General features: G+C 43.9%; 1 protein-coding gene across 1 annotated transcript; it reads left to right on the top strand.

Moving 5' to 3' along the window:
• The first annotated feature begins 6,824 nt into the window (after positions 1-6,824).
• Positions 6,825-12,536, top strand: LOC122321375 (uncharacterized). The gene is made up of 3 exons (XM_043211218.2): positions 6,825-11,720; positions 11,796-12,152; positions 12,429-12,536. The coding sequence occupies exons 1-3, from the start codon at positions 6,825-6,827 to the stop codon at positions 12,534-12,536; spliced, it is 5,361 nt and encodes a 1,786-aa protein (XP_043067153.2).
• Positions 12,537-12,939: the final 403 nt, after the last annotated feature.

Genomic DNA, 12,939 nt, shown 5'->3' with positions numbered 1-12,939 from the left:
CCTCCCCGTTGTTAATAACAGTTTTTGTTTAAATTGATTTAACGGTTTACGGGTCTCTTGTATTACATTTTCAAAACTACTTTCAGCTGAATGCTGTGTGTTCTGATCTGAGTCTGACTGGTCTGTTTGTTCTATGTCGCTGTTAGTAATATTATTTATCTGAATTCGAGATAATGCGTCTGTAACTACATTTGTTGTACCGGGCTTATATGTTATTTTCTGTGTAAAACGTTCTATGAAAGAATACCATCCTTTCATATCTACATTGGGATTTTTATCCGAAATTGTGTAAGATAAAGATTGATGGTCGGTTTCAATTTCAATTCCAATAACTCCGTGTAAGTAATTTCTTAGATTTTTAAGAGCCCATACTATCCCTAAAAGTTCCTTTTTATTAGTAGCATAAGCTTGTTCTGTTTTAGACAAGGTTTTTGAAATAAAAGTAATTGGTTTTCCTTCTTGAGATAAGACTGCACCAATTGCGACGTCTGAAGCGTCGGTGGCCAAGGTAAATTTTTTATTATAGTCCGGTTGAACTAGTTCTACTTGAGCAATGAGATTTTCTTTCAGCTCGTTAAAAGCTTTAATTGCTGGTTCATACAGCTGAATAAACATTTTTGTTGACATTCTTTTTGAGATTTTTCCATTATGACCTCCAAGATATTTTGTTAGAGGTTTGGCTATGTAGGCGTAGTTTGAAACGAATTTTCTAAAATAGCCCGTAAAACCTAGGAAACTTCTTAGTTCCCGAATATTTTCTGGAAGCGGATATTTACTAATGGTTTTAATTTTCTCTGGGTCTGTCTTGATATCGTTATAGGATACAATGTATCCTAGAAAACGGTTTGAAAAACTTAGATTTTTCTAAAAAGATTTTCATGTTTGCCCTCAATAATATACTTATAATTTTGTTTATAATTTTAATTTTTGTAAAAACATATATAATGTCGACTAAGGATTAAATCCCCATTATTGAAGACCAGGTGCTCCTCACCCGGCAAATAGATGCGCTTCTCGCAAAAAATTCTTATTTAGAAGAGGACAGCGAAATATTAAAAAAATTGGAGCAAAAAGCCATTACGAACCATAATTATTTGATTAAACTAGGTCCAGTAGATCATGACTATTTTAAAGCAAATCATTACGATAGCATGCTATCAAAATTTAAGTTAGCAAAGGAAAAAATTAAAAAATATATCGGCCAGGATGAGCTTTTTTTGAGGCTTTAGGGGGCAATAAAGAACCTCGAGGATTACCTCGAGAAAACTTACATAGAAATTCAGGAAAGGAAAAATGAAACCTTTCCAATAAGGATTAAAAAATTAATATAAAAATTAAAAATTAATAATGTTGATAAACAAAATAGATACAGTGTCCGATTTAATAAAAATAGAAGGGCTCAATAATAAATATATGAGCAAAATTATAGAGTTCAAAGATGATGTTGAAATACACATCGAGCTAATGGATAATAAAATCCAAGAGAAAACTATTAATAAAGTAGAAAGTGGTAGCCCTAGAATGGACGAACTACCTAGCCTACCAAAAATTGAGGTCCCCAATTTCTCTGGAAATTCCAAAGATTGGGACCATTTTTATGAGTTATTTAAGGAGCTGGTTCATTCAAGAACGGATTTAAGTCCATTCTTGAAGCTAAGCTACCTTAAAAGTGCTCTAAAAGGGGAAGCACGAAATGTGGTTTCCCATTTATTGCTTGGCTCACACAATAATTACGATGCTGCCTGGGAATTACTCATCAAGCGATATGAGAATAATAGGAAAATATTCTCAGATCAGCTTAATCGCCTCATTGAGCTTCCAAAAATAAATTTTGACTCATATAGGCACCTTAAAAATACAATTGATTCAATCAATGAATCAATTTATATGATGCGCCTAAAAGCAAATCTGACAGAAGAATCAGATTGCATTTTTACGCATATTATTTAAAAAAAATTAAATATTGAGGCTCTACAACAGTATGAGGGCCAAGTTAAAAAATCAAGTGAGATTCAAAATTTAAAGGATGTCACAGAGTTTTTAGACCAACGAAATGAGGTCCCAACAAAGAAAATAATAAAAAACATTAACACAAGTGACCAAACATGCCCGATGTGCCAAATGCCCGGGCATCAATTTGTTCATTGCTACAAATTTAAAGCATTAAGTTCACAGGCCAGAAGGGACGTTGTTAAAAAATGGAACTGGTGCCACCTATGTTTAAAGCACAGTTCAAACATCAAATGTACAAGCGAGCTAGTGTGCTCGTATTGTCAAAATAATCACCATAGCATGATCCACGTAAATAAGGCAATAGTGAATACATGCGTGACCTCTGAACAAGTGTTGTTGGCCACCGCTTATGTTCAAATAAAAGGTCAAGATGGTGAATTTAAAAAATTCAGAGCTTTGATTGACAATGGGTCACAAAGTACTTTAATTTCTAAAAAGGCAGCTCAAAAATTAAAATTGCCGAAAATAAAATCTCCCACACAAATAAGTGGAGTATCACCAAATGGTTCCTGTTTTTCAAATCACAAACTAAAATTGACATTCAAGAAAAATAGTAAATATTCAAAAGAATTTGTGCTAAATGCAATTATTATACCAAGTTTAAAACAAACTCTTCCCACAAATAATGTAAATTTTTTTTTTTTTTTTTTTTTTAACGTTGCTTTTATTTCTTGAATCTTCTCTTTGCGAGACTAACAAGAGGTGTATCAAATCTTATATTTTTAACTTAACTAACAGTCATATTGACTGATACGGAGTTAGACGGCCCTAAAAATCGATTGCTGGGTTGGGAGGTCGTTGCGTCTAAGGCGGGATACGCTAGAAACCCGAGTCAATCCCCGAGCGAGAAAATTTGGGTGCAAAGACAGTTTTTCTTTGTATGACTCTTTTTGCTTCTGGATTTCGTATTTCGCGAGGATGCCCAGATCCCGGTGGATGTTTTCGTTGCGAACATACCAAGGTGCCCCTGTGATAGTTCTCAGGATTTTTGATTGTGCGCGCTGTATGATGTCTATGTTGCTGCTGCTCGCGTTCCCCCACAGCTGGGAGCCATACGTCTAGATTGGCTTTAGGACTGAATTGTACAGTAGTAACTTGTAGTCCAGGCACAGTGGCGATCGTGAGTTTATGATCCAGTGGAGGCTGCTGGCTTTCAGTTTTAAATGCATCTTTTTGCATTCGATGTGCTTACGCCAGGTAAGTCGTCTATCAAGGTGAACGCCAAGGTACGTTACGTCGTTAGCTTGAGGGATCTGCATACCGTTTAGTAAAAGCGGAGGGCATGTTTGTCTATTAAGAGTAAACGTTATATGTTTACACTTTTGTTCGTTTATTTTAATGCGCCAGTCGGACAGCCACCTTTCCACTATTGTGAGATGATTAGCCAGTTGGGTTGTTGCCTGCGTTGGGCATCTGGAGCGACTAAGAATAGCGGTATCATCGGCGAACGTTGACGTTGTTAGTTGTGCGCTCGTAGGAATATCCGCAGTATACAAAACATATAGACACGGCCCGAGTGCGCTTCCCTGTGGAACTCCAGCTTCGATGGTGTAGTCGCCCGAAGTAGCTGGGTTGCATCTCACTGAGAATACCCTATTGAAGAGGTATGATTCCAGTAGCTTGTGGGTGTATGTTGGCAAATACGTTTTAATTTTGTGCATGAGTCCGATGAGCCAAACTCGGTCGAAAGCTTGAGATACGTCGAGGAAAATAGCGCTGCAGTATTCTCGTTGTTCGAAGGCTGAGCGTATTTCGGATGTTAATCTGTTCACTTGTTCGATGGTTCCATGGTTTCTTCGAAAGCCAAATTGGTGTGCCGGGATGATATTGCAAGCTTCCAGATGTGGTATTATGCGAGTTAACAAGCATTTTTCAAACAGTTTAGACAAACAAGATAGAAGGCTTATTGGTCTGTATGATGACGGAATTGTGTGGTCTTTTCCAGGCTTCGGTATCATTATAATAATGGATTTCTTCCACTTTTTTGGGAAATAGCCAAGATTAATGATTCCATTAAATAGTTTGCAGACGACCTCTATAGCGCATTTTGGAAGTTCGATCAGCATCTTTGGGGTCAATAGGTCACCACCGGGAGCCTTTTTTGGTTTTAGCCCTCTTATGACTTTTTCGATTTCGTTCGGCCGGAATGGAGGTGCGGCTGGCTGAGGGGAGGACTCTGGCTGAATTACTGGCAGGAGGAATGAATTTGAGGCTGGGTTTGGCTGGAAGACACTTTGGAGATGTGTGGCGAATGTGTCAGCTCGGTCTTCGTTGCTGCGAGCCCAGCATCCCGAAGAGTTTCTTATCGGGGTGGTCGTTTCAATTGGGGCACTAAGATTTGGGTGGGCCCTCCACAGGGGGTACTTTGTGCTTGTTGGCGAGAGATTCTGGATGTACCTCAGCTGTGCATTTTCTTCCTGTTGGTGAAGAGCCTGGTCGAGTGATCGGGTTGCTTGCTTAAGGCGTTGTTTTGAAGCTGGTGATCTGCTGTTTTGCCAATCACGACGCGTGCGCCTCTTTTCTCGCACGAGCTGTTCGATTTGCTGATTAGATTTGAAGTGTTTGTTTCTGTCTACTTCTTTCCTATGAGGAGTAGAGATTTTAGCTGCCGCAACGAGTACTTCTTCCAGGGCGCTCGTAGTGTAGTCGATGTCCGATTCCATGTTAAAATCCGGGGCGAGTTCTATGTGGGCACTCACGTACTTTTTGTATTTTAGCCAGTTTGTTTTTGTCGTCGTCAGACTGAAGGGGTGTTCGGTTATTTCTGGGCTTTGAAGAAGCGTTAGAAGCACAGGCGAGTGGTCTGATGATAAGTCCGAGACTGCTTTGGCACTTATTAGATTGCGAGGTATGTTTTTTGTCACTGCAAAATCAATAAGGTCTGGGAGCTTTCGTGAGTCTGTTGGCCAGTATGTGGGACTTCCAGGGGAAACGTAGTCCAGTTTATTTTTCACATTTATAATTGCATTGTACAATTGTCTTCCTTTGGGAGTCACTAGACGTGATCCCCAGTGCGTATGTTTGGCGTTGTAGTCTCCTGCGGCTATAAATCGATCCCCAAGTGAATTGTAGAAGTCCATAAATTGTCCTTCCGAGATTGAGAAGCGAGGAGGGCAGTAAACGGCAGCAATTGAAAGGATTCCGTTGCTTGACTGAATTTGTATCGATGTGGCCTGCAAGAAGTTTGTTGCAAACCTTTTGTGAAAATGGTGTTTAATTCGTTCTCTGATTAGAACTCCAGTTCCGCCGTGGGCTTTCCCATCTGGATGATCTGTGCGGTAGATTGTGTAGCCTCTTATATGAAAGTTGTATTTGCTTGTAAGATGCGTTTCCACCAGTAGCATAACGTCAATATGGTTTTCGGTCAAGAATTGTGACAATTCTAGTTTATGCCGTGAGACACCATTGGCGTTCCACATTGATATTCGTAGCGCCTGCATAGATTATTTGGACTGTTGTGCTACGAGCAGCTGTATCACCATGTTCTGGTTTTGAACAAGCGTTTGCATGGTCGTTTTCATGAATGACATAAGCTCCATCATACTTTGTTGGAGGGTAAGCATCATAGTTTCCGTTTTGCTGTGTGGCTGTTCTGGGGCCTGTTGAGCGCTTTGAGAGTTAGGCTGAATTGGAATTTCCCTTCCAGATCGTAGAGCATCGGCATAGGAGAAGCCGTTGGTGGTGTTTAGTGGACCGAATGAGGATCTCGCAGCTTTGGCGAAGAAGACGTCTGGCGTGGTTTTTGACGAAACGTACGCATTCTGTGGATTTTGGTTGCGCGTTGCGGTCGCTTGACGCATGCGACTCTTTAACTCCTTATACACAATACATCCTCTATAGTTTGCCGTATGGCTGCCTCCGCAGTTTCCACATTTCTTCACGGTACTGTCCTTGTTTGTAGTGCAGCAAGCGGACTTGTGGGCGTCCCCGCAGACTACACAGACAGCCCGAAGTGTGCAGTAAGACCTTGTGTGTCCATACTCTTGACAATTAGTGCATTGCACTGGACCGTTACGTTTATGTGGCTCTTCAACAGTGATTTTCCGATGCAAAAGATATTGCAGGTTGTAGATTGGGTGGACTTCGTTCTTCTTCAGCGACCTGCTTTCAGGCTCGAGCTCGACCTTGAAGAGGGGTTGTGGCTTTCTATCTTTATTTAGAATGTTGTACGGTCATTTTCGTTGTCGTAATGTTCATTACGTTGTTAGTGCATACCACAACCCTACAATCGATACCTGATTGGTGGCTATCGATCTCGAGAACCCGGTCCCTTTGGAAAGCGGGACATCTCTAGGTTTCTTTCTTACGACTTCTAAGCTTACGACTGAACACACATTTTTTGTTACATTTACCCATTACACATTACACATTTTGTTATATCTAAAATCAATTCAAATTAAATTCAGTGACATATCCAACCCTGTGTTTTTATAAAACGGCAACAGCAAAGTCCCCATAGCAGACTTCTGCTAATCATTGACTCCCGTCTATCGGCGCAGTCACAACATTTTTGGTGGCCCATGAGGGGAACCTGTTGTTAAATGTGCCAATGAATGGAATTTGAATTGATTTGGAACTAACAATTGGGCTCAAATTAATCTGAAACAAACGGCTATTAACCTATGCCACGTGAAACCACGCTGCGAGACGAATAACGGACAAAGGAAGGAGAGATTGCTGCGAGACGAATAACGGACCAAAGGAACGACGAATTGAAACTGGAAACTGCTACACAGACTGACTGGAAGCCGGTGAGTGTTTGTATGTGAGGGCTGTGATTTCAAGCGTGCTGTTGTAAGTTCAATAAAACTATGGGTATCGACGATGAAAAGACAGGCACACAAGCCAATCCTTCCCCATCCGACCAGTTTGCTGGTTTGCACGCGAGACAGAAGGATTTATGGAACAGGTTGACGCAACTCGAGCGTAACTTCAAGAAGGATAGCCAATCCCGAAAATCCAAACATTATTTTCTTCAGCGACTTAGCACGTTAAAGGATTTATCCACCCTGTTTGATGCGAATCACCAACAATTGGTCGATCAGCTGTGTCCCAGTCAACATGTATACTTCTCAGACAACCTATACGAGCGGTTTGTTGAAGAGCACCAGCACATCTTCTGCAACATCTCGGAAGAATACGACAACAAGTTCTCAGTGATAGCCCAAGGTTCCCCACCAATCGAGTCCGTCACTCCAATTTTATCATCCAACATTCCACTTCCGAAGCTTCTAGTTCCACGCTTTTCGGGAAGCTTTACGGATTGGCCCTCGTTTTACGATGGTTTCCTACAACTCATCCATGACAACAACACTCTCTCTAACATTCAGAAGTTTCACTTTCTCAAGCAGGCCTTGCCCGAAGGACGGGACCAGGATGTCAGTCACATGGCATTAACGGATTCTGGGTATACGGTAGCCTGGGATCTCCTCGTCAAGCGCTACAACAATCCACGTCTCCACTTTATGCACACCATGGCAGCACTGTATGGGCTTGCGTCGGTTCCCAAGGAAGCTTCAGAAGGTATCAGGCGCGTGCTAACCCTGGCTAATGTTTGCATTAGTGATCTTCGACGTTTAAAAATAAACATTGATTCCTGCGATCACTGGCTAGTGCATCATCTGTTAACCAAACTACCAAGCAGCACTACGCAAGCGTGGGAGCACTCATTGGGGAGCTCCACCGAGATTCCAACCTTTTCGATGTTGGAGACTTTCCTGCTGGAGCGCTTAGTTAGCATCGACCTAATCGAAAATCGAAACCAACCACTTGGAACTCGTTCAGCACCAGGACAATCTTCCCATCCACGTGCGCCTAACCGATCCAACTTCAATTCCACTAACCGCCACAGTTTTCATGTGACTACGGAAATGGGAGCACCCCAGTGCACTCTCTGCCAAAGAAACCATGTTCTCCGGAGATGCCCCAGTTTTCTCGCGAAGGATTGCTTTGCTCGTAAGACGATCGTCGATCGCATAAAAGCATGCCTCAACTGTCTCAGCACAGGCCACGCTCTAAGTCACTGCAGCAGCACTCGCAATTGCTTACAGTGCGGCCAACGCCACCATACGCTACTGCATTTTCCGAACGTAGCAACCCAGCCTACCAACTCTGCCCTATCGCGACAGCCAACGAACGGTGTCCATAGCGCGCAGGGCACCCAACAGAGCGTAGCATCCCGCTCATCTGTTTTGTCTCAACAGCACAGCCTAGCCCCCGGCTTAACTGCTTCGAACGAGACGCAACTCCTCAGCGCAGTTGCCACCTATCAAAATCCATCCACCACGATTCTCGCCACGGCCCTAATCCGAATTGTCAACGACCAAACGGGACAATCTGTTTTAGCCAGAGCGTTGATTGACCATGGCTCGGAAGGAACACTTATCACCGAAAGCTTAGTACAGACGCTGGGTCTCTTACGCACCCCTATATCTGCGGAAATAACAGGGATCGGCGACTCCTCTCACAATCGTTGTCGACATAGTACCAATTTTGTCCTAAGCTCGATTTCAGGTTCCCAGTTCACATCGTTTGTATCCACTGCATTTATTCTCCGTACACTTACAGGGCACCTTCCAAAATCGGATGTCGACCCTCGCTCATTCCAACACCTTAAAGGATTGCAACTCGCCGATCCCAATTTTGCCCGCTCCGGTCGTATTGACGTGCTTGTGGGCGTTGATCTTATTCCACAATTGATGCTCCCAGAAATTCGACGAGGAACTCATGAGGAACCAATCGCACAAAACACTCTTCTTGGTTGGATTGTTTTTGGACCGGTGAGGAAATCCATGACACACTCCATCACTGTCCGTTGTAACACCACGACGCTTGATCATCTGGTGCAAAGGTTCTTCGAACTAGATAGCGTGCCGTCTGAACGCCAACTCACCACAGAGGAACGATGGTGTGAAGAACACTTTCGTCAAAGCCATGTTCGACAGCCCAACGGGAAATACATGGTTCGCTTACCACTGAAAACCTTGTTCGGCCCGTCACAAGTTCTAGGCCGATCAAAACATATAGCCTTAAATCGTTTCTACACACTAGAGCGAAAATTGCAGCAGCGCGATAAGCTTCATCAACAATATCTCCAAGCAATCGAGGAATATTTTGACTTACAGCAAATACAAGAAGTCACTACAAGCGAAGACAGTCACTCTCATATCAACACAAATGGGAAGCTCGGCGTCTTCTGCAGCACGATTCCACACCATGCAGTCCTGAGGGAGGACAGCCTGACGACTAAACTCAGGGTAGTCTACGACGCCTCTTGTAAGAGCTCCAACGGGAAATCACTGAATGACATTTTATGTACTGGCCCAGCTCTACAGAACGATTTGGGAGGAGTGATACTAAATTGGCGTTGTTATCGCTATGTTTTCGTGGCGGACATCCAAAGGATGTACCGATGTATCGAAATGCATCCAGAGGACTCTCAATTCCAGCGCATTTGGTGGCGTGACAAAACCGGAAAGTTAAAAGAGTTCCGTCTCACCACAGTTACCTTCGGAACAGCATCAGCGCCATACACAGCGATTCGGGTGATCCACCAAATAGCTCAGGACGAACGAGAAAATTATCCGCTAGCAGAAAAGGTACTGAAAAGGGAGATTTATGTTGATGACGTACAAAGCGGCCATGAGACCACGGACGGTGCCATTCGAGTGCGAAACGAGGTCATAGCAGCCCTCCGCTCGGCTGGTATGCATCTTCGAAAATGGGCAGCGAACCACCCGGCGTTGCTTAGTGATATTCCCAAATTAGACCTCTGCAACCACTCAATCTTCGAAATGGACAGTAAAGACAGCATTAAAACGCTTGGACTGTACTGGCAGCCAAACCCGGACGTCTACGGATTCAAAATCCATTTCTCGATCAATCCCACACTTTTGAAAAGGGCTCTTTTATCAACAGTGGCGCGGCTCTTCGATCCATTAGGATTTTTAGCACCCTTGATAGTCATGTCAAAAATTCTCCTCAAGGACGTATGGAGCTTCCGTATGCAGCAAACTGATGGCACTTACCGTGCACTCGATTGGGACGACATGCTACCAGAGTCTTTGGCAGCGCGTTGGCAGCGATATCTCGAACATCTTCCAGAAGTTCAACACATTCGCATACCACGCTGGTTCGGTTGCGATTTTAGCAATGTGATATCTCTTCAATTGCACATGTTCTCCGATGGGTCGTCTCTCGCGTATGCAGCGTGTGCCTACCTTCGAGTACTCGACACTGCTGGAATGATACATACACACTTAGTCGCAGCTCGCACTAGGGTTACACCAACAAAGCCTCTCACCATACCGCGAGTGGAGCTTTCCGGAGCAGTTCTAGCTACCAAACTCGCCACATGGATCCAGCAGCAACTTCACGTGCCTCAGATGCGGGTCACAGTGTACTACTGGTCAAACGCCATGATCGTGCTTCACTGGATATATAGAGATCCATGCAGGTGGAAGACTTTTGTAGCCAATCGAATTGGCAGCATCCAAGAGGTCAGCTCTGCTTCCCAGTGGGGTCATGTGTCTACGCAGGACAACCCTGCGGATTGTGCAACGCGCGGTTTAACCCCACTACAGCTCGCGCAGGATAAGCTCTGGTGGAGCGGCCCAGACTGGTTGCAGGAACCCGAAGATCATTGGCCCAAGGTAACTCTTACTTCTCCAGATCCGAGCACAATCTGCGAGGAACAGGCAGCAAAGGTTATCCACGCTCACACCTGTGCATCCACTGATTCCTTTGTTGAGTCATTTTCGTCATACAGTCGACTTGTATTTTCCACAGCATTCATTAATCGCTTTATCCATAATACTCGCTGCAAAAGGGAGGCTCGGCTTTCCGGACCAATTAGCGTAAATGAGTTTTCCAAGGCAATGTATACTCTGGTTCGCGTTGTCCAACAGGAAGCATTCTCTCACGAACTGTCCAAGTTGCGAGCAAACAAATCGCTCTCAAAATCTAACAAGCTTAGCCAACTGTCGCCATTCATAGATGCCCAAGGGATCCTCAGAGTGCGGGGCAGACTTCGAAACGCTTTGCAGCTCACCACTCAACAACGCACGCCCATCATCCTACCGAAGTCACATCATTTTACGGACCTCGTCATAAAAAACGCCCATCTGAACACCATGCATGGGGGTGTGCAACTGACCCGTGCGATCATCCATCAGCAGTTTTGGATCATTAATGGCAAACAAGCGGTAAAAAGAGTTCTACGACAGTGTGTGGCTTGCTTTCAGCATCGCCCTAAACCCTCTCGACAATTAATGGGTGATCTTCCATACCATCGTGTTAATCCGCCGAAAAGAGCGTTCGAAGCTACAGGTGTGGATTACACAGGATCTATCGATGTCAAGGCCTCGAGGTTCAGAGGACACACTACATACAAGGCCTATATTGCAGTATTCATTTGCCTCGCCAGTAAAGCTATCCATTTGGAGCTGGTGACAGGACTCACAGCACAACATTTTCTCTGGGCTCTCCAACGATTCATTGGACGCCGCGGTTTTGTGCGGCACATGTACAGTGACTGCGGCACAAATTTTATAGCAGCAGATAAATCCCTACAGTTGTGGTCTAACGAGTTCCGGCAGGAAATCAACCAGACAGTCGTCCCAGAACTCACAAAGCGCTATATTCAGTGGCACTTTAACCCCCCACACAGCCCAAACTTCGGAGGACTTTGGGAGGCTAACGTCAAAGCCGTAAAGTATCATCTTCATCGTTCCTTCAAAGGATACCCAATGACTTATGAACAATTATCAACCGTTCTTATCCAGATAGAGGCCTGTCTTAACTCTCGGCCATTATGCCCGTTAACCGCGGATATTAACGATCTGCAAGTATTGACTCCAGCTCATTTTCTCATCGGAGACTCCATGCAATCGCTTCCTACCCCCAGTGACAAGGACAAGTCGCTCAACACACAGTTCATGGAGGGACAACGTATCCTACGCCAGTTCTGGAAAAGGTGGAGCTCAGATTGGTTGTCTCACCTTCAGGCACGCCCTAAGTGGAGACAAGAGGAAGAAAACCTGCAGGTCAATGACCTAGTTATTATCAAGGACGACAGGACAGGTCCAACCGATTGGAAACTAGGTCGTGTTACAGAATTACACCCTGGATCCGATGGGATGGTACGAGTTGCAACAATCTATACAGGTTCGGGTACATATAAGCGAACAGTATCCAAGATCTGCAGATTACCCATCCCGAATTACACGGAAGCTAAAGTCGAGGAATCTAATCTTGAACAATAGTGATACACGCATTTGATCTCACATCCATACCACAGCAAACATTTCACCTGTTTCTTTCAGTTACCATTAGAAGGATGTCTTAATGCTGGACCCAGCATTGCGGGGCGGCATGTACGGTCATTTTCGTTGTCGTAATGTTCATTACGTTGTTAGTGCATACCAAAACCCTACAATCGATACCTGATTGGTGGCTATCGATCTCGAGACCCCGGTCCCTTTGGAAAGCGGGACATCTCTAGGTTTCTTCCTTACGACTTCTAAGCTTACGACTGAACACACATTTTTTGTTACATTTACCCATTACACATTACACATTTTGTTATATCTAAAATCAATTCAAATTAAATTCAGTGACATATCCAACCCTGTGTTTTTATAAAACGGCAACAGCAAAGTCCCCATAGCAGACTTCTGCTAATCATTGACTCCCGTCTATCGGCGCAGTCACAACAAATGTTAATAACATTCTTGGCGGCGAAGCCCTTTTCTTTAAGGGCGGTTTTTATTTCCTCGGCGGTAACATCAGGTTCTATTCCCTTTACTACCACTTGTAGGCCCTTACTGCTTTTCAGCTGGTACGTGTAATAGTTTTTCTGTACAGTGTCCAGATATTTTGACACTATTCGGAAGTGCTCTTCAGTCTTGGTTTGCACCTTTGTTTCAT

This window comes from Drosophila bipectinata, chromosome XR (genome assembly GCF_030179905.1).
Source record: "Drosophila bipectinata strain 14024-0381.07 chromosome XR, DbipHiC1v2, whole genome shotgun sequence".
NCBI lineage: Eukaryota > Metazoa > Arthropoda > Insecta > Diptera > Drosophilidae > Drosophila > Drosophila bipectinata.
This window is presented reverse-complemented; position numbering and strand designations above follow the sequence as displayed.

Bases quoted from the DNA above. Each gene is read 5' to 3' on its own strand.
- LOC122321375 (XM_043211218.2), top strand. From the start codon at position 6,825: ATGGGTATCGACGATGAAAAGACAGGCACACAAGCCAATCCTTCCCCA. The intron at 11,721-11,795 runs GTAAAGTATCAT...GTTCTTATCCAG, and splicing joins GGGAGGCTAACGTCAAAGCC to ATAGAGGCCTGTCTTAACTC. The intron at 12,153-12,428 runs GTACGAGTTGCA...TTACGTTGTTAG, and splicing joins ACCCTGGATCCGATGGGATG to TGCATACCAAAACCCTACAA.